Source organism: Rhopalosiphum padi, chromosome 1 (genome assembly GCF_020882245.1).
Source record: "Rhopalosiphum padi isolate XX-2018 chromosome 1, ASM2088224v1, whole genome shotgun sequence".
NCBI classification, from domain to species: domain Eukaryota; kingdom Metazoa; phylum Arthropoda; class Insecta; order Hemiptera; family Aphididae; genus Rhopalosiphum; species Rhopalosiphum padi.
The window spans coordinates 75,687,581-75,711,906 of record NC_083597.1 but is presented as its reverse complement, the minus strand read 5'-3'; the positions used below and the strand labels follow the sequence as shown (position 1 = coordinate 75,711,906).

Here is a 24,326-nt window from a genome sequence, read left to right as displayed (position 1 = left end):
CTCTGCACGAGCAACACTTTAAATAATAACGACAAACAAAATAAAAAAAATAAGAAAGAACATGTTGCTATTACATTGTGAACGCATTCCCTTCGGGTGTTTTACATTGTGTTAAAACTTTATTTTTTACTATTTTACGACTTTATGTTATTATTAATTTATTATACTGCTCCGATTAATTTGGCGTACGTTAAACTTACATACGTAGGTAGATGTTATCTTGACACACTGTGATTTGTAGTTTGGGTGGTCTTAGGTATTCCAATGAGTTAATGAGAAGAGCAAATCGCTTGAAGGAAAGGAGGAGTTTGAGAAATATAAAAGAACCATTGTTATTTGTATTGTGTAGGCGATACCTTATTTATTTTCGCCAAAATTTACGAATAAATGTCAAACATTTTTATGTATTTTAGTGATCAATCATGACATTTTTAACTTTCCATATCAAACATAGTTTTTTATAAAATTAAATATTCAACGATGAAACTTATATATGTCTTAACTATTAAATAAATTGTACAGTATATATATACATATATATATGTACTTATTGTATACAAAATTATTGAAAAGTTAATAAATTTACTTTTGGCCTAACATAATTACATTTTTTTCACACATTAAATAACGATAAAATATAATATGTAAAACCTCCCAAGTTGTATGGCGTGTTTCTTTTTTCTTTTGGTAACATCGGAAATATGTTAAGTTGGTTCCAGTAACATAAAAAAACAACCATATGAATGAAATGACGAATGCATTCTGTTCTTGTCGTACATTGTATAGTACAACATAAAGAAACTTGTCAGCTAGAATTCATTCGATTCACTAAGAACCCCACTCGAAAGAACTGTATGATTTCGAATATGTCAAATAATACCTACGTTGTGCAAAAACACAAATATTTCTTTCGTTCTTTTACTCGTATTTCCCACGGAATTTACGACATTGGACGATCTTAAGTAGGTATACAAAACGTAAACATTTTTTAATATGTTTAAAATAGATGAATTAATATTAATATTATTAAATGTATAATACATATATACTATAGTATAAACTTTAACCTGAATACAGTGAATACCTCGTATTTGATACTCAGCAAATAATATAGTTCTAATAAAAAATATATTAAATTATAATTTAATATATTTAGGTAGTTTTAATAATCACTATACATAATACACATATTCATTTATTAGATTTTATTTTAAGTACAACCTATACATATATCATAATTATGTATATGATCAATAATTAAGTATACTAAGTATATTACTATGTAATATGCATACATAGGTATTTACTAAATATTTTAATCGTTATGCCAACCTGGCAACATCCGGTCTAAGTTGTAACAATCATTGTTAATAATTGTTTTTCTTAACTTCATAGTTCATGGTTAACAATAAGATGAAGCTTCGAGTATAGAACTTCGTAATTGAAGAGAACAATTGAAAATAGCGTAGCTAAGTCAATTTATTTGAAACGGTGAAGAAATATGTGATACCTGCAGGTACCGGGTACCTACTATTACTCGGGAATAAGAGAACGGAAAAAAAATTCTTTAGAAGAAGGGATCTTGGATTAGTCTCGCACATGTTTTCCGTATTAGTCACAAAGGTTCAGCCAACCATGTTGTGTTACAATAATTATGTATAGTATAAACTATATAATATTTTTGTATATATTTATTACTTATAGTACATCATATACCCAGTAATGGTGAATTATACAACTGTAATTTCAGTTTTATTATTCTCAATTTTATAGATATTATTTGTTTTTTAATTCATCTAGACTCTACTATTATACGTCTTAAAATATTAATATTATAATATTGTGTGAATATTTCGTACAATTTATAATATATTAATATCATATAAATATCACTAAAAAAGTAAAAAGCAATAATTGCTCTACTTGAAGTCGTGACTGTAACTATACGGCAATCGGGTATTCCTTTGAAAATAGGAAACTCACGTTCATTCACATGTTTCTTACATTATCTACCGTGTATGTATGTATATATATATATATAGTTAACTAGTTTATTGCAATCCAGTAGCCGTAATTTTTAACTCTGTCCGTCTCGCGACACATAATAAAAATCCAATCTTTACCCGTTGCGCATTAATTACTCTCCCATAATATATTCACCCATTAATTTGCTATCGACCGGGCATTTTCCATTGAGTGTACGTGTGTTCACGACCATTGAACTCAAAAAATCTTGACATGTTTTAAGTAAATAACCAGTTTACACACACGCACACTCGTGTGCGCGCGTTCACACACATACACACTCACTTACACATTCACACACATAAGTGACTTGTTACTTAACAGCATTGCGATTACTAATGTGCAACTAGTAGCCACATATGGTAAATTACGTTTTCATGTACCCAAACTCTACTGTGGACCACCAAAATAGGAATGCGATGCAATTCTTTTAATGGCCCATAAGTTTTTCTCTCTTATTCCATTCAATATCAACTGTGTCTACGCGTCATTGTTGTTTTTCATTTTCTTTGTATGTGTTATTAGTTATTACTATTATTAGGTATTTTTTCTTAAATATATATAAATTTAATCGCCTTTAATACCGACTTTCCGACAAATTCCTAGTCTGCGGAATTCTATCCATACATGGTTTGTCATAAAGGTAAACTAAAAAACATTCTACTTCGAGATGTTATACAAAATAAATAATAATAAATACTACTATTTACTATATGCATAAATATAATATGATGGTAAAAAAAATGAAGATTCGAGGAAATAAAATTGTATAAGGAATTTAGTTGTTGTAGAACATGTAAGGAATTTAGGTTAAGTATTATAGAATGTTGGAACTAGAAAGCAGAAGTTTTATTAGTGTGCGTGTGTTTGTGTGATTTATTAAGAAGCCGGTGCACCCACCACCATTTTCTGTGAGAGAGAAAGCGAATCTTCACGTATGGAAATATGCAATAAACATTAAACATAATATAAATAAACTAAAACTGTTTTAAATAATTTGGTAGATTTAATTTGATAAAAAATAATATTAATATTGTTTTATGAAAACTAGATATTATGCCTAAATTAAAATACATGGGTAGGTACGAAATATATATTATGTATGTTTAATATAAGTTTATTTTTTTGACAAAGAGTTGAGTTACATTTGAAAATCTGGTTTAATAATTTACACACCACTTATCGTATTGAATACCGGTTGTTTCTTTTTGGAGTATTAATAAACGGGGATAATTCTTTTAGAAACTGTTAAAAAAATGATTGTTAATAGTTCTTTAACGTTTGTGTTTGAAATGTTTATATTTTTTAATACTAGACAATTACTATAAAATGTTGACATTTTAGCCACTGGCTATAATTATAACTATGTTTTTGGATGGGTTGACGTAGAGTACAATAAATGAATATATTAATAATTTTGAATTTAGTGAACTATTTCTGCTTAAAATTCACTGTGCGTGTCAACAATTTAATCGAATTAAAAATAAAATAATAATCCTAATACATATATTTATTTATTTTTATTAAATCCTCATTCTCATAATTTTTCATAAATAAAGTTATTATTTTTGTAAGGCCTATGGTTATTTTTTTTATTTAAAAACTACTTGCTTTTATTTTTTTTATTACAATTTGAGTGAAGAATGACAGAAGGCTAAGGATAAATGTCGGCTTACTATCAGAATAGTCGTATGTTTGATCTAAATCTCAACCAAGCCATCATGTCAATGTTTCATAGTTATAAAGTCCATTTGCATACTTAATAACACACTGCGTATTATACAGATTATTATAATAGGTAGTATACCTACATATTTTGTTTAGCAGTGGTGTGCGCTGTGCATGGAAGTACTAGAATATTACTAGCTACATGTTTAAAATTAAAGCATATTCAAGGCAGAGTAAGCCAGAAATCTTTGTCAAATTCTTCTTATAAAAATATTATATTAGTAAAATAAAAGATATAATCAATTGTTTTAAAGAAGAGCACTAAAATATATTAAATTATAGTTTTTTTTTTAACTAGAGTAACATATTTTACCTATTCTACTGTTACAGTACATAATGGAATACACTTAAATTATGTTTCAAATGCATCCTTTAAAAAATGTATATTAATCATTTTATAAAGTAAAAACTTCTTTCAACTTTATATTATGACTACATATATTTATTTTAGTATTACGCAAAACTTATATAATACTGCTTTTTCAACTATATAGAGTTCATATAAGTTAGAACTATATGCTTGTATATTTCGTAGATCGCAATGTTATTTAGGTGTTTATTTTGATCATTATTCTAATGTCTAAGTAATTCTATAATATAATAGTTAATTATTATGATATGATTAGTTTTTATTTTGCATAAATTATAATATATTGAATATTCTGTTATTTATTTATGGCTATTATTTGAATATATATTTGACTGTTTATATTGGTAATTTTCTACGAATACCTAATTAAAACTAATATAATATTTCAATATTAATAACCTAATCTATTTCTATCTAGTTAATATCCAATAGCTTAAACGATTTTTTTTTCTGGTACATAGTAAAAATTTTAATTCTATGTTGCAAGTTTATTTTATTAGAGTATTAATGATAATGATAATAATACAACTAATATAATAATAGAATATTAATGCTATACTCGTATTCAAACAATATGTTGTATAAAGTTGTTTTTGATTATTCATCACAACTAACGAATAAAATCATACCTAAATGGCTAAATACATGCAGTTGTATTTATTTAATAATTTACATTAGGTAAAAATAAATAAATTAAAATATATGGATAGTTTATTAAAAATAATACAAAATACAAATAATTTCTAAAATAATGTATTTTAAATATTTTAATTATAATATACAATGTCATCCTAGAATAATCCTAGAATAATCCTAGAATAATTATTTTCAGAGTTATAATTAAAAAAACTGAAAATTGCGCGCATTTATAGTTTTTATTTTTGCGTTGTTGTAAATTGGTCAATTTTTGACTTAAAAAGTTGGTTAAACTACCAAAATTCATTAAAAAAAATAGGTAAAAATTAATAAATGTTTTCCATTTAAGAAAAAAAAGTTGTACTGCGCATGTGCATGTCTAATTAACTTAAAACAATTCATAGGCCATACAAATGTGTATTTTTATGTCATAACAACCAATTAAAACACAAAATTCAAATTATAGCTAGGGCTCTATACAAAGATATCGAGTGTTCTCAATTAGAATTTGCACGCTGTTTATTTAATGTATTACACCAAAATTGTATCACTGACTTAGTTTGTAATAGGTAGGAAAATAGGAACCGCAAGTCCTTGTATATTATAACATTGTAAAAATAAGTAGTTATTTGTAAATCCTTTTATGTTAGTAGAAACATTTTAAAATAAAAATAGTAAAAAACAATAACATATTTTAATTATAATATTCCTAGCATATTTTTAAACTTAAATTTAAAATATTGTTGTAGAACACAAGTAATAAACAAAAATTATGCGTCATTTTTAGAAACTTTGATTAATTATTAAAAAAAAAAAAACAATTCCAAGGATATCCTTGATCACTATTGTCCACGCGATGTTTTATTATTTTATTTCATCAGCAGTAAGCCAGTAATTAATAAAGAAACCGCTATCATATAGACACATGTGTTTTTTGTCGGGTTTTGTGTTGGTAGAGATCTTTAAACCTGGCGAAAAATGAGTTTGGCCTTTAGGCACCTGCATTCTTTGGGTTGACTCCCTTGTGGTTGGCTCTCATTAGACCGAGTTGCCTCCGGTGGCACATACTCATGATATACATGAGTCGCTTTGCCACGATCGCCGTAGTCACGACAACGAGGATGGAAAAAAAGAAGAAAACCCGTTCACAATATTTCTTATTAAACAATCAATCTCAATTTTACCATCTACCACGTTTTTCATGTTATTTTTATTGTATGCAAAATTTGTTCCACTTTTCGCTGATATCCGCCCACAAGCTAAATACTATTGACTGTTATAGGTGTTTTACGTACTATACTATAGTGTATCACCATAGTTATTAGTTATTACAAATTAGATACTTATTGATCAGAGATCAAAAAATCACGTATATATTTAATATTTATAAAAGACAATGGAATAATGGATAGCAAACCACATGATGATTAATTAATCATTAAATACTATTCTATCTATATTTATAGTATATATGATAGATAATATGTATTCTTAATATTAAATAGATTATTAAAATTAAAATACTAATGTATAATACCTAATCATTTTGCCTGTTTAGGGGAATATAGATATACTGATAGGTAATAAATAATTAATAATTATAATATTATTTATTTTATATGACAGCGATTGAAACAAAAATTTATCACTCGCGTAAACGTCGAAATTTACATTAGTTTGGCATCAGAAATCAGAAATTTAATGGAATATTAAAATTATAATATATTGTTAAGAGTAGTACATGTATTATGTATAATATTATAGGTGATAATGTGGTACTTATTAAGAAATTTATGGAAGTCAATAGATTTGAAGATGTGATGGAATGTATGAGTATGATAAAAATTGTGATGAAGACATAAAGTGAAAGGATTTGAATACCCAGCTCTTAATAAGGCAATAACATTTATGTATCTTTAGAAATTAATCTTGATTCTTGTAAAATAATTAAATTAATTTTCTTCGTGTTTTATATTTATATTTACTTAGTACTTAAAAGTCTTAAAAATTAAACCAATTTCATAATTTGAATAATAAAAAAATTATACTTTATATTTTTATTATTTTTAAATTAAACTTATTTAGTAAGGATTTCATTATCATATTATATTATAATAAATTATATATATATATTATACATTTTAATTTTAATAATTTCTTATTATATATTTTTGATAAATTTTTATTTATACTTAAATATACATCAGAAACAAAAAGTTAAAAATTAAAATAATACAAAAATATAGTAATTGGTAAACATATAGTAAATTTAATGAGAATAAATAAATATTTAGTTTGAAAGGTTTTTAAATGTTTTTACGTTTTGACAGTCAAATATTTTTTTTTTTACATGTTAATTTATGATAATATAATATATTTAAACTATGATCTATCTGTAAGAAAAATGATTTACGAAATCTAACAACTGTTGAGTTACTATATAATATTATGTAAGTACGATCGTTGTATGTATATTATAAGAATTCTTTATGATGCGGTTAGTTTCCGTACTAATATTTTGTACAGGTATTTATCTAAAATAACAATATTTAATGTATTGTTATATTGAACTAAAGAAAGAATACTCGTATGTACGGAAAATAATTATATTTTTGAATTCAGAAAGAAATATTGAAAAATGGTTAGTATTTACTGTTTAATGTATACCTGTATTTACTTGTCCACATCATATTTTTTATTAGTATTATATATAATTAAAAATGTATTAAAATTTCAATATGAAGAGTACCTATATCTATTACTATTACTATTCCTCAATGTATTAGATAATCATTGTATACTTGTAACATCAACGGGTGATTGTTAACTCGGCCCGGGTTTTTTCAAGTAAAAATGATTGACGTGTAAAGTCGGCCCGAATAAAAATAAACGTATAATTTTCTTATTATATTTTTGAGAACCATTTAGAATAACCCAGATGACACCACGAGGAGGCAATTCTCATTATCACCAAAAATTATTCTCATTTTCATATTATTATTCGTGGTATAAAATTCATTATACAAAATAAATATAAAATTTTGTAAAAATGTAGATAAAATGTTTCAATGTTGGTTTTAATTTGAGTATTCAGTACAAAAAATATAAGTAAAATGTACCTATTTATGTAAAACTGTAAGTGTAAAATAGTGTAAAAATATAAGTAAAATTATAGTGTAATCATGTAAGGTTATAAAATAAATCTATTTTTTTAAGTAAAAAGCTATGTGTTCGACGTATTCACTCACCCATATTTCCTTACTATTTATTTTGTAAGTGTCAAAATAATCGGGCCGTTTACAACGTAAACCTTTTTTATTAACTAAAATTTTCGGGCCAAGTTTACAACAAAAAAGGTATAACCGCGAGCCCAGTTTACATTTGCCCACATCAATTACTAATTATTTAAAGGGTGTTTTAAAACATCGGAGTAATGTAAATTGATTGCTCCTCTGTCACTCTACCCTCAAAAGCTATTACCATAACATAAGTATAGATATACTCGTATAAATTACATAAGTAAGTACTTATTAAGATGACATTTAAATGTAAGAGAGATTCACCAAACATCCTAATTTGTATGCAATTCTACTTGACGGTTAGGCGACACCGGTATTTTACATGTTTCATACAGCTTTTATCACCAATAATTTACGAAATAATACTCATAATATTTATCTTAGATAGTCGATAGAAAACGGTCAACTGATGAACCACACAATTTATTATACTAACATAGTTTAAGTTTATATGAATAAAATATCCCTTGCAACTACATATAAATGCAATTCAATTTTTATTCTATTATGACTATTATTCAATTCAATTACATTTGAATTGTTTTAAAATCTTGTTAAATCTGTTATTCATATAGGTTATAATAAATAAATTAAATAAATTAAAATAAAATAATATAGTGATAGTCAGATCACTCAGATGATAATATGCTGAATTTAATTTAATAAATAAATATGTTTAAAACAAAATACATTACTCTCAATATTAATATATAATAATATATGTTTTCGTATTATATCGCGCTATAAACTATTATATGATTTAGTTTAATGTAGGATAACATGAAGTACTTATATATACAGTGAAAATATCGATGCAAGTGATAGATATAATTCAACTTTTTCTATAATTACTATAATAGTATACTGACCAACTTTTAGAAAAAAGTTTCGTGTATTTGCAAAAATAAATAAATAAATTAAATATTCGTATTAAATCAAAATTTTTCTACAGAAAAAAAAACTGACGACTATTTAAATTGTTTAATTTTTACAGGCGAACGTTGAGAGTGAAGTATGACGCACGCGGGCCGTTTATCGCCGGTAATATGCCCGTTAGCAAAGCTGGGACGGTCGTCTCCTGGTTCTCTGGAGTTTACACCGTCCGTTCGGAACGCGCCGTTTCACCACCCGTACACGGTGCTAGAAGCCGAGACTAGCTTCACGTACAGCCCGACATTACGGTGCAGTTCGCCGTGTTTGGACCAAGGTTACCATACGTTAGTGACCGGCGGTGGTGTCGGCGATTGCGCCAATCTGCCACTGCACTCTACAGCCACCAAGCACCGGCGGTCGCAGTCGCGGACGGTCATCGGTTCGAACTTCGATCGGCTTCGAGATGAATTGGTGCTCAAGGTATTCTCGTACCTCAACAGCGCGGACCTTTGCGCGTGCGCGGCTGTGTGCCACAGATGGGAGAACCTCGCGTGGGAGCCTGTTCTGTGGCGGACGATCGCGCTGTGCGGCGAGAACACCTGCGGCGACAAGGCGGTCAGGTGCGTGTTGCGCCGGCTGTGCGGTCGTACCAGAACTGGCGCGTGTCCCGAGGTGCAGAGGTTGTTCCTCAGTGACGGCACCAAGATATCCGACAAGGGATTGACGGCGTTGGCAAGGCGGTGTCCCGAGCTCACGCACGTCCAGCTCCACGGCAGTCCGAACATCACTAACGCGGCCATCTCCGAGTTGGTCGCCCGCTGCCCTAACTTACAGCACCTGGACGTCACCGGTAAGTGGCACCATTAATATTATTAAACCTATTATTCATATTACCATAGACTATGTCGAGGGGGCGCACACTTTATAAATAGTCACGCGATTATTTTACAAAAGTTTTTCTACGATTTTCTAAGCCAACAATATCTATACATATAGATAATATAGTCACAGTCTGTTAATAGTTTACATTTAAGTAATCATACATTAAATTATAATTTGAAATAATAGTGACTTATCGTGTGCACCTTATATTGACGTGTAGAATAATTTATTATGTGCTTTATAATAATATAATATATTATTATATGCTTGACGCACCGATAAGTGAGTATTCCTTGGGAAACGGTCATCACGTTCGTCCAGAGGTGATCAAGCTTATTGTTTCGCCACCGAACATCATGTTATTGCAATATACACTTGCGAACGATGACGCGCGATGCCAAAAGGGTTGGTATTATATAGATCGCGCTTACCGTGGAAGTAAATAGCTAGGGTCCTCAAATGCATAGTTTGTCCAAAAGGTTCCAAAAACAAAAAGAGTAGGAGATTCGTCCTTCGTCCACTTTATACACACAAATTTATCTATTATGTATTTTAATTATACTAATATATATTAATATAAAATATTAAATTTACTAACTTATTTCGCAGCCTATAAGTATATTAAAATATGTAAAAATAAAAATATTGTTCTGCCGCCTTCTTTCTTATAATATTTAAGTATATAATCATCGTCTATCAATCAAAATGAGTAAATTATAACTGTATAGGAACTAGGAAGTATTTTTAACGTATAATATGTAATATATTATGTATAGATTATAACTGTGCAGACGGAATAACATTTGTTGCTTTATTTCGAAACGTATGATGGAAATCATTTATTATTGCTGTATCGACCATCGGTGCGTATAAGTTATTTCCTGCCAATCGTTTTCGTGTATAATATAGATAAATGTTATGATATTAAGATATGAAATCTCGTATATTAAATTTTAAGCTGTAGCGTTGGATGGTAATAATGGTACTTATGTATATATGTATATATAGACATGTCGAGTGAGTAAACGTGCGCAGACACTAATTTATGGGCGTTTCATGAGTGATATCAAGACATTTATAGGGTTTCTTTAGGGCTTATTGCTGATACCATATAGTTAAACAACTTTAGGGCTTAAAGATTTGTTCAAGTATGTAGACACGCTTAAGGGTATAGGTCATCTGACATCTCTTAGGTTTTAATATACTCTTATCATACATCCTTTAATAAATTGATTACTATTTACTAGGATTCTGATTATTATTGTTAGTGTGTCTGTATACAACTGTACAGATACGTTATGTTTAAAATCATTTCCAGAAGGTAAAAAATACTTAATTAGTATACGAGTATATACCATATACAAAGGAAAAAGTATGTTGTTAAAATAATAAAATGTTAAACAGCGTATGTTTGAATTTAAGAATTGTGGCTTACAATATTTGAATAAACATGACTTCCTACCAAAAATAATGTAGGCTGTATTTTCTACAGTGGGAATTTAATATAGTATAGTAGTAATTTCAGGTTAAAATTCAGTAAGTACATGGAAATGTATGAATTATTCATCATGTAAGGTGTAACTAGAGTCTAGAATTAATGTATTTTTGGTAAATTTCGAATTTAACCTGTTCCAAAATTATCTACTCTGTACTTAATACATTGTTGTTGTTAACTGAATGTGGTCTGAAGCCTAAGATACTATAATATAATACATTAAATACATTTAAAAACGGAAAATATATTACAAGTGAACAATTATTTCTTAAAAGGTCGCTACACCCGCATGTGTTATATCCGTCTTGCATATGTACATCATAACAAATTTGAGTTCAGTAGAACCCGTTATGTGTTGTTAGCTTTAATATTTACTTATCATAAAAGTTAAAATATTATCAGTGATTTAGTTTTGGATTTTTTTTAGATATTTTAATGTTTAATTTTAGATAGTCATGCAAGTTTGCAAGTTTGTCATGCTATATGCATGTAAGACGAAGACAGCAAATGCTGGTATTGCGTCCTCTTAAGGATAAAAAAGTGTCTTGTAAAAACATATATTATATGAAGCAAATAATGTTGTGAATTTATAAATATCATAAATAATAAGAACTATATAGTGTTAACGGAGACCTACAAAATGTATAAATTAAATAACTATAAATATAATTAAATAGATGAATAGAAATAAAAATCTACAGGAATCACAATATTTAAATCTTTGAGTGGGATAATGGGGGTGACAATTATTTACAGTTACAATAGCCCTCAGGCGAAAAATTCTTAAATACGGCCTCGTCTTCATTAATATATGCTTATATATAAGGTATATTATGTATATGTATTTCGTGTATTCGTGTATGAAATATATACGTTACATATTATATCAAATGAAATTGTATAATATTAAATATTAGCTGAAAAACCCGTAGAGTATACAAATTATATAAAATAATTGGTTTTATAAAACGTATAATATTATTCTATCATAGTTGGTTTTCTGATAATTTTTTACAACATTATTAAAATAATAGTAATAAAAAAAACCTAACAAAATATGGTCACAGCTAAATACTCAATAATTAATGACATCTTTTAGCACTGTGAACATATACTATATTATATCCATCACGTGTATACTGTATATATAATGTAAATTACAAAATATATGTATACATAATATATTATACATTTTCTCAAAATGTCATTCGGTAATTAAACTCAAGAAGAACTACAGCGGTATAAACATTTGGTTAGTCATTGACAAATGATTATAATTTATATAATACATAATACGCACTGCCGATAGCGGCCAAGGATTCTTATAGACGTGCGGACAGCTACATATACAACATATAAACACACACACACACACACACCATACGAGACACGCTGCACAATATAATATATTATTATATATACTTACTGACTATACAATACTATATTCCTTTGTGGATCGATTTCGTAGAAAACTATACACACACACACACACACACACACATGTACACGCGTATGGCATATATATTATATTTAGATAGGTAGGTACATTGTACGTGTGTATAAATTGTATATATAAATTCTCCTCCACTGCAGTGATGTCTCGGTGTATGCCAAGGGAAAAAATGTCCTAGCACCGCCACATTAGGACGCTTTTTTCTATTTATTTATCCTGCACGCGTGTTTATCTTACCGGCTGTTACCTATACCGAGATTATCCTGCCACTAGCTAGTATATACTGCTCGTATGGCGAATAACGCTCGCACGAGGAATTCGTTATTGACCAGTACCTACTTACAACATACTATATATATTATATATAGTACAGACGCGGCTAACGTTGAAGTCGTTTAGAATTTAGAGATGGTCATCTGCTGTAAGCTAGTATTATTTATATGTATCTATGAAGTTCATATAATGCCAAAACAGCTTAACCAATAAGATAAATGTTTGTTTTACTTAAAAAAAATATTATGTAATAATATAATAATATTTTGAAATCGAATTCTCCCAGTCTTCTAATAAAAAAAAAATGTTTGCTAATATGATAACACATAATTTGTTGTTTTGTACCTATTGGCATTTTTAAATGATAAATCAGATAAATTCAGTATCTACTGAAGTGTCCAAAAAATCATATAATAATTGGTTTGTGGCCTTGTAGGTTAAGCAGTTGTTCTGGGTCTTAATAGGTACATGTGGACATTTCACATTGGACATATTATAATTGGATAGTCTATAAAATAATGATACGTGAAAAAAAGAAAAATTTGCACAACCTACAGGGTACCTTAACTTGTCAAGAATTTCGATATACTATTAATCAAAGCTTTGCATATGAATCATCTATTCGGTTTACGAGTTTTGGATTTAATAAGAAAATTCAGATGTTTTTGATGATGAGTTAATGAGCTTTCCTGGTTACGGTTAAATATAAATTTATTTGGGTTAATTACAGTTAATTCTTGGGTTAATAAAAAACCATGTTTTATATCAATTACTATGAAATTTTTAATGCAAATTAAAAGTAGTAATTAGATGTTATTTTTAAAGCAAATATAATAAAAAAAAATCATATTAAATTAATACTTAATATTAATCAGCCCTTATTTTAATTTTTAAGGTCTACAGTCTACTAGGCGTAAGTGCGTGACATGTGGTATTGAGGCAGTTTTTAGAAAGTCATATTTTAGAATGCCGAATTTTAGAATACCAAGTTTTAGAAAATAAAATTTTTAGAATTTCAATTTTTAGAAATAAATTTTTTTTTTCTGTTTACTTGTATATAAAATGTTTTTTAATATAATAATTGTTAATACTTAAGATTATTAGAAATAGGTCTCATAAATTCATCTAAATATTGTAGTTAGAATCATCAACTATATTCGTTTACATATTTGCAATAAGTTCTCTAAAATTCTCTTGAATACTCTATTTGAAATCAACGATTCGATTGTTGGTTCAGTTTCATGTTGTTCTTTTTGAATTTTGGAGATAAATACTAAAACACCATTTAACATTTTTCTAAAACACAGATTTTCTAAGTTTCATATTCTAAAATATAGATTTTCTAAATCTTGTTATTCTAAAACTAGGCATTCTAAAACTTGATTTTCAAAAACAAGCACCTAAATCTGACATGTCGCCGTGGCATGTAAAACTTTATTGTTATTTTAGTTTTAATTCTGTTCAAGTGTGTACACGAATATAATTTTAAAAATAAACCATAGATAAATTAATTTTTAACAACAATACTGTTGACTGATGGACGAGGATGATTATGAAATTAGTTTGTTTTCCGATATGACGGCAAAGAATAAAAATTAACGGACGATATCTTTAAAAATCGTGAAAGTGAAAGATATTTTGAATAATTCTTTACTAATAAGTTAGAACACACTATATTTTTGTTTTAGTTATTTTTTATTAAGAAAGTTAGACTTAGACAACACAATTATTATTATTGAACGTTAAGAAATAAAATAAAACAATAATCTAGGTCTTCTTTGATTGTTAATTACAAAATAATAAATATACCATAACTTTAAGTTTAAACTAACGTAACAAAATTTAACATTTCTTATTAGTTACACAAAATTAATAAATACTTAATACATTTAAGTTTTAATAACAAAATACATAATTTGATGATACATTAAAATTTAAAATATAATGATTATTTTATATTTTTTGTATCAAATATATTATTGGTTCTTGCAGTCATAATTTTTTCTTGCATGTAACTGTTTATAACATAATGTTAATCTGAAAATATATATTTGAATCCAGAAAAAAACGTTTAACAAACACTTATAAGCAAATTTGTAAGTTATTAATATTATTGCCTCCCCCCCATTATGTGTTACCAATATAAATATATAATGTTTGTCGTCATTAGTAATCATTTCATTTAATTTTAAAATAATAATTCAAAATTCTGTATTATTTTCTTCAAACAAGCAAAACATGCTAACTATTATCTTAGTGAAAAAAATACATATAAATTAATATGCCACTGAATATTTGTACATGATTTAATAATTCGGATTTCAGGTTATTTCAAGTGTTCATTTTTCAATCGGTGTTGTATAATATTCAGGTTTTAAGTTATGCAATTTATTTGAGTTAATTCGGGTATCGGATTTCGGGTTACGTTCAGGTACAAAGCCCTGTCAAAAAAGGTCTATTATAAGTACACCACTGGTAAATCATTGCTATAACACAAGTATTTACCAATTTAAAATAATAACTCAAATATAAAATAAGTAATGTTTAATAGTAGGTGTAGGACGTAGGTGTACTTACTGCAAAAATATATGTATACTTTGGAACACTAGGTGTCCATTAGACTTTACTGTGTGTCCATTTGGACACAGAAAACATCCTTAAAAAATAGTCTCACAATGTGGCTTCTCTCAGACGACGGTTTTACGAAGGACCGTATTATTTATAAAGTTATAACAGATAGATTTAGTTATAATATATTATTATATACATATTTATACATCAATATAAATTCTGTCATTCCGTTCCGGAAATTATATCGTCACCCCATAGCCTGTACTCGTTTGCAGATTATACGACTCGGAAATAGTATATAATATTATAAATAATTGTTGTTACCTATAATGTTGTCGCGCCGACGCCCGATGGCCGATGCTGCAGCTATTCTATACAATTCTTGAGTGCTGTAGTGGTACTGCTATTGCATATAACATTATAACCCATACAACTGCATTGACAATTGACATTATAAGCTGTACATAATTGTTTTATGTGATATAAACCATCAAATGATGTGTGTAATATATTTAAGTACCTACCTTATATTATAGTAACCGGGATGGCTGCACCTTGTACACTATACTGCATTACTGTTACACACACAGTGTACCAATATTGTTAACGATATCGTATACCCGTATACGTTCATTTATCATAAATCTTAATGATTTTTATCTTTTTTTATTGTTTAAACTGAGTGTCCACTGTATACATATTCGTGCATTCCCGCCCACCTAAATTCTTTATTGTCTTTGGCTCTCCGTCTCCTGCCGCAACTTTAAATTTGATGGAAATTATAAATCAACTTTTAAAAGATAAAATATTTACACAGATGATTTAAGTTTTTGTTCCTGATTATTGGTAGAAATTAGAAAAATCAAAAAACCTATTACAATTTATGAATCATGATGATACATTCTAATGATCATATGAAATTCAATTTTCATATTATTTTAGTTAATTGAAATTTATCTTTGTCTTTATAACTTTTTAATTTAATTTAAATTAGTTTCGTTTAAGTAAATCAAAAAAAAATTTACCTCTTCTATTTTTAATATAAAAGACATTTCCCCACGGTATATTTTTAATGATATAGAATGATATAGACATTTCTTCATTTTTTGTTTAAAATTAATTTATTAAATTAAATTAAATTATTTTTTTTTGTTTTAATTAAAACATTAATGTGTAGTAAAATCAATTGAAATATATATTTATTCCAACATAACAGTGCTGCAGACCTATATATTATATTAAGTACTTGAGTACTATAAGTAAGATCGTACTATGTACTAAACTACCTGTTGTGGGTTTATTTACGTATATAGATATTAATAATTAATATTGTATAATGCAAAAATAATAATAATATGAAGTGTACATTCTTACATATGTCATACATTACAGTATTACACACTATAACCATATTAAAATAAGCCAGTAATACTAGCCTATAGGCTATACGTACCGCTACCAACTGTGTATATAAACTACATATTCTGGTTCTGTACTATGGATATATTATACATTTATACAGTAATGATTTTTCTAAAATCATGTTTCAAAAATATTGTTTGGGAATAAAATTAGTTTACTGCAGGAAAAGGCATACCGGTGAGACTGTATTTTGTATACTATGATGTTGACAAATCGCAATGCAAAAAAATATCACATCATATTTACTATACTTACATACGTCGCATTTATTAATTATTATAATATGTATTATATAAAGTAATTTGCTAAGACGTATTTTTTCCGGAACACTGCAGGGCGTTTAGTCTTCAAAGACTACACATTGCAGTAAATCTTGAATTTCAACCATTCGACGAGTTTCAGACATTCGCGACGATTATACATCTCATCTATAATCGTATACGTGTAATATAGTTGTGTTTTAAAATTTCAAGAAATCATAATTCGTAATGTGTATAACTGACCGTGAAGCAATGCAAATCATATTGGCGCGCGGCGGCGGTAGTTTATAACGACAATAATATACAGTTGTTCCCGTCATCGTACTTGCATACATGCACACACCCACACGACGTTAACTATAATATGAAATGCGAATAAAACTAAAAGGGCGTGGTAAATCCAGTCGTCTCGAGATATGATATCCCTGAGAATATTGTTTAAGGGGCTGTCAGTCATGTCCATATAATATCTTTGAGTTTCCGACTATTATGCAAATAAGTTTTTATTTTGCAAACTATTATTTATTTACATTATATCTGATATTTTTGGTTTGCTTATGTGAATATTTAAATTTATTAAAAATAAAAATAATTTTCAAACGATTATAATTGCAAGGTAGGTATCATTTAGGTAATCATTTCAAATATATTACTTTAGGCATACAATTAAACATCCTTTAATTTGTCTTGTGGGAAGTGGGAAGAAGGAAAAAATATAAAGTACATACTATGTATGTATACTTAGATGGATAGAACGCGGAATACCTATAGGCTATAAGTAATAAAATATTATAAAATAGGTAAGGTTGCCAAATTTTGATTATATTCTACTTAAAAACTTCTAAAATATACCTAGGTATAGACGTCCAAGAGATTAAACGATATAATAGGTTATAAGTTATAACTTATAACTTATAAAAAATATTCTATAAGATTAATTTGAATACATATATGCACTATGTACATAGTACAAAAAATGTTCGATTGAAAATACCAAATTTACCAGTATTATAAAAAAAAATTGTCAACGTTTATACAATCTTATAATTTAATACAATAAATATAAATTATAAATAATATATATAATAATAATATAATAAATAATTGTATATTATACAATAATCATGGTTCAATAGCTAACTAAAGTAGTATAAATTTACTATAAAAGAGTACAAAAGGACTTCATTTTACTAAAAAATTATAATATATTTATAATTATTATGCACTTATAAATTATATAGGTACCAATAATTTAAAATATGCACTAAAAAAAAACATCAAATAAATCGTTTTTTACTATTGCCATTTACTATCCGTGATATTAAACAAAAACAGACGTAATAAATAATTTGATTAACTTTTTATTCTATTTTAATAATATTATTTGAAATACCCAGTCATTATTAAGAAGAAAAAAAGTTTTTATAGTCTTTATGATAAATTTTCTACGGTTTAATATATAATTGTTAATCTTAATTTATGAACAACATGTACCAAATGCTTGACTTTCTATTCATTTTCAAAATATGCTCTTAATATCAAAAATATTATTTTTAAGCCCAAAAATTACAAAATATATAAATATGTTCACTAAAAATTATTTGTTAAGATTATTTGGTTACAAAAGGTGTACATTGTATTTTGTACTACTAAACATACAAAGTCAACACCAGACAAAATAAGCTAATGCGTGAAGTCTATATATTTCCTAGATGGCTATATATATTTTTAATTTGTATTACTTCTTCTCAAATACCGATGTATATTGTATATACATATACATTAAACATTTTTAGTTTATGTATGAAAAATGAAATTCAGTCATATTATTATTATTTTTTAAATAATTTAAAATATAAACGGAACTTGTTCAAAATAAATATTTGCTTCCTAATTAGTTATATAAATTAAGCGTAACATGTTTAATTAATAATTAATAGTAGGTACCTATAAGAATAATTCATTTTTAACCGTGAAATGTATCTTATTTTAGGTTGTGTTAAGGTAAGCACCGTTGGAGTATATAGTCGTCCGGAGCCATCGCTGAGATTGTGCCTGCAGTATTTGGACTTAACTGACTGCCAGCTTGTCGACGATGCAAATCTATGTGTGATCGTTAGTAATTGTCCACAACTAGCCTACTTGTACCTGCGGCGTTGCACTAAAGTAACAGGTAATGACATAACGCATACATTTCAAAACATTCAATAGCTACTAATCAAAAGTTCTGCCATCATGCTTATAACAATTTTGTTTGATTTAATCCACAAGTCCTTAGCATATTATACCTACTATACCTACTATTATGATCATATGTTGGTATATTTGTATATAATTTTGGTACCATTTAAATATAAATTATAAGGTCTCTATTTTGTAATTATTGTTGTAAATCCCTTTAGTTATTATTATGTTATTACTTTTTATAATTATATTATTGTAGGTTTATTATAATATAATAAGTGTAATTGTACTGCAACTAAGCGAATGGCGAATACAACGTGTAGGTAATAGCCAATAGGTATATATTATTATTTATAAACTATTTTTTTTTCAATTTAATATTCATATTGAATTCGTTCAGTGGGGCTTATTATCTTTTTGAAGATTAAATAAAAATAAATGCCTACATAGTTAAGAAATTAATCATTCGATAATATTTTATATGATATATTTGGTTATTTTTTTCGATATTATAGTTATATATTCTTATATTTTACTGTTGGTTATTTATATATCATATATTGTACATGTAGACAATAATAATATATCCTTTAGAGTTGAGAAAGGTAAAACATTTTCCATTCAGATTTTGTCTCATCCTGGAAAATGTGGAATTCCAGTTATTCGCATTGCGTTCATACTTGGGTAAATACTCCACAAATAAGAATTGCTGTGGATCCGGTTTTAATTCATTAAGAAGCTTTTTTATTTGCCAAGAACGTGTGTGTATATATATATATATAGGTATAATGACTATAATGCCGTATATTATATGCACTATAACTATTTTATTGCAGTGTCTCTTCAATTCTAAAATAAAAATAAATCGATGCAAATTTAATAACAAATACAGTTCCCGCACGTGTATATATAGTATTATAGTATATGTGATATGTATATAATATATATTATAAGTTAGTTTACTTTTATCAATACTTCGGTTCTCGGCTGTCACAGAATTCTCCACTTGGCTGTAGAGATTACGAGTCAATGATTGTCTACCTAATTATTTAAACATACATATACTTATAATATACAATTAAAGAATGGAAAATCTAGATACGTAATATATAAGGTATCTATATAAGTTATAACTTTATAAGTAAATGTGGTATGTGGTTAAAACTATTTCTTCCTAGAGTGTAACACTTTATATCTAGGAAATAGTCATTAAAAGTGATACATTTTTACTTTTTTGACAAGTATACAGTAATATACTGCACACAATAAGTGTATAGTTTCCACTGATCCCACATCTTATGGCGGTAATTGATATCAGTAACATCATTATATTTAATATTATAATAGTTGTATATGGTAATAGAGTGATTCACCATGTATGCTCATCTCCAATTTTTTTCTTTTAATAATAAATTTATTCAAATAAAAGTTTTTGGAATTTTTAAATATATATAAGTACTTATTACTCGTTACTCAAGAACTTATTTTCAATTGTTTGGATTACGCCCATAATAATAGGCTTGGAAAATATGTGGGCTAATAATGATGTGAAAATTATATTATTTAATATTTTATAATTTGTAAAAAATTGCCTGTTTAATAAATACTAGATTCAATATTAGAACTACCTATATGGCTATATATGTGTACTTTACACTTTTGTAAAAATATCATCTTTAAGAACAATATTATTCTAACTTAATATAGTTAAGTTTAATAATATATTTTAATAACTTAGGAACTACTCGTTTGAATTTCATTTAGATATATCAACATATTCAATAAGGAAATTGCTTTATAGTTAACAATAACAAAAATCTGGTTTTCGATTAAAAATATTATTTTCAAATAAAGCCAAAGCCAGTATAGACACCTACTTAGGATATGTTAATACATAAAAAAACTGGAAAAAAACTGGAGTGAACATGCTCGGTGAATCACCTTAAATTAATATTATGTACAATATTTCAAAATATACATAATTTTAAAATATTTAATGTTTCATCTTCACGTGACGTTTATATTATTTCCAGACGCCGGTATCAAGTTCGTGCCGAGTTTCTGTTCGGCGCTGAAGGAACTGAGCGTTTCGGACTGTCACCAGGTGACCGATTTTGGACTGTACGAGCTAGCCAAACTGGGCGCGCTACTACGGTACCTGTCGGTGGCCAAGTGCGATCAAGTGAGCGATGCGGGGCTGAAGGTGATAGCGCGCCGATGCTACAAACTGCGGTATCTGAACGTGCGCGGCTGCGAGGCGGTCAGCGACGATGCCATCACGGTGCTAGCGCGGTCGTGCGCCCGGCTCCGCGCGCTTGACATCGGCAAGTGCGATGTGAGTGACGCGGGCCTCCGGGCGCTGGCCGAGAGCTGTCCCAACCTGAAGAAGCTCAGCCTCCGCAACTGTGACCTGGTCACCGATCGTGGCATACAGCTGATTGCGTACTATTGTCGGGGGCTGCAGCAGCTCAACATACAAGACTGTCAGATATCCGCGGACGGGTACAAGGCCGTGAAGAAGTACTGCAAGCGGTGCATCATCGAACACACCAATCCTGGTTTCTTCTGAACGGCCACGTTGTATATACTTAGGTGGTATGCTAAGTGAATAGTGATCAATTTAACGTAAGACACTCATTATTGAAACTTCTATTAACTTTAATGAAAATATTATTTTTCCCATAATTTTAAGTCGTTAAAAAAAATATATTTATATAATTTTCCATCGTTATCGTTTTAAATGAAAACATACATTTTTTTTTTATTTCATATTCCAAAATAGAATTTTATTCTGAATATTTCAATCTATAAATATCAATTTTTGAGCGAGTAGTTTATTAGTTATAAATACGATTAGATAAGTAGAATAGAGGACACTCCGTTCATCTAAACTTTAAATAGGTACCTACTTATTAGATCACTTTACTTACTGGCAACTGCTGTATACTTACTAAACTTTATACTAACTTATAAACTACTCGTCTTAAATTTGATTTTTGTATATTTAAGTACTCTAAGAAATAATTTGCTTTATAATAAAGAATTAAGAATAAATGTTGTGTAGTAGTATTAAAAAAAATTTTAAAAAAATTCAAAGTATTAATAATTTTTTAAATAACGAGCGTTTTATAATAAATGGATCAACCATCAAGGCATCAACCGATATTCTTGGGTCGTATACGGCGTCGCGGTTCGGTAAAGTATTACATATATGACGTATGTGTGTGTCTCACAACGAATAGAATAATTATAAAAGTTCTAAAAAGTAATACGTAAGTCGGCGTGGGATGCAACTTGCAAATAGTCTGAATTATCTAGGACCCTTTGAGGTCAGGTTACTCATGCAATGTAAAACCTATCGACCTTCAAAATACCGTAAGACGAAAAAATTATTTTAAATTTGAATTTTTCTCTTTTTTGCATTTATGCCAGCGAATATTATATCAATATTATATTTTCAATCATCGTCACTTACGCCGATACGTTCATATTATTTAGTTATCCATCTGTTTAAATGGCGATCAAACCTTATCGCTGTCACTGCCCATATACATTACTATTATTTATTAAACTTTCTTGATAGGAGGTACCTATGAAAAAAAACTTATACTCAAATCGTAAGTTTGTAGTTTTTTTAAAAAAATTCTAATTTCTATATCAATTGTGCACCTATCTAATATCGATGTGACTGATGTCTGTTATAACTCTTATTTCTTAACATAGGTACCAAAAATAAATTGAATTGACTTTCTAACTTCTTCTATTTCATGTTTTCAGAGATTAAATATTTTCTGTGCCTCAATAAAATTTTAAATTATTGTAATTATTATTTATTTTTTAATGAGATTTGTTCGTAAAAATCCACGTTTTACAAATCCAGTAACTTTTATTTTAATAATTATTACCTACCGTATGGCTGTACAATTATTATCATATAAGTAGTAATTTGTTACTATTGATTAACTTAATCTAATTAGTTATCATCAAATACTACTTTAAAATGCAAATTATAATATGCATTTACATTTACATAATTGTAAGAATAAGTAAAAATAAAAAAAACATTGATTTATCAAGATATTGCATGTTACCACAAAAAAAATTATAAATATATTTGATCGAGAATTATAATTAACCATCGGTGTGTTTCAAAATCATATTAACTGATAACTACACTAAAATTAAATGTAAATATCTGTATAAAATGTATAAATTAAATGTTGAAGTATGGTTATCAATTGATATTGTAACATATTATTGTAGTATTATTAATCTTTATTTTCAATCATAATTGAAGTGCCATCTAATTTGTCTAAATGTTGCCATTCGACTTTCGAAGAAGAAAAATACACTACTTATTATTTTAATATATTTTTATTAGAATGTTATTTTAAGTGGCCAACATAATATTAAATGACATTTTTTCATTTTATTAGACGACTGTGTTTATTTATAAGTCTGATCACAATTTAAAACTTTTATAGTTTATATATTATAATGTTGTCTGGTTAGTATTTAAATTATTATACTGTAAGTGCTTCATTATGTAATGAAGTATTCATTTTAAAATAGAATACATTATATAAATATATGTAAAAACATTTTTGATAGTGTACAAAACTGCTTGTATACATTTTAAATAATTGTATGTTTATAATAACAAAGTTTCAACTGTTTTTGTTTTAATTTTATTGTTATTATTGCAATTTATATTGTGTTATTTCTTGTACATGATGTCAAAATAAATCCTATCCAAAATCACAATTCCTAATATTTTACTAATTTAATAGGTACATTGAATGCTTGGTATAAAGCAGTGGTGCCAAACCCACGGGCCACATGTGACCCGCAAAGG

At 27.7% G+C, this 24,326-nt stretch overlaps 1 protein-coding gene across 6 annotated transcripts in view; it reads left to right on the top strand.

Moving 5' to 3' along the window:
• LOC132918196 (F-box/LRR-repeat protein 7-like) overlaps window positions 1–24,157 on the top strand; it is a 37,150-nt gene extending 12,993 nt beyond the window's left edge. For 2 of the 6 annotated variants that reach the window (XM_060979327.1, XM_060979328.1), the window contains exons 3-6: window positions 1,396–1,516; window positions 9,053–9,781; window positions 19,281–19,460; window positions 21,505–24,157. In XM_060979327.1, the coding sequence (XP_060835310.1) occupies window positions 9,073–9,781; window positions 19,281–19,460; window positions 21,505–22,040 (1,425 nt within the window). In that variant the 5' untranslated portion in view covers window positions 1,396–1,516; window positions 9,053–9,072 and the 3' untranslated portion in view covers window positions 22,041–24,157. The other 4 variants (XM_060979324.1, XM_060979326.1, XM_060979330.1 and 1 more) reach the window with 3 other exon arrangements.
• Window positions 24,158–24,326: the final 169 nt, after the last annotated feature.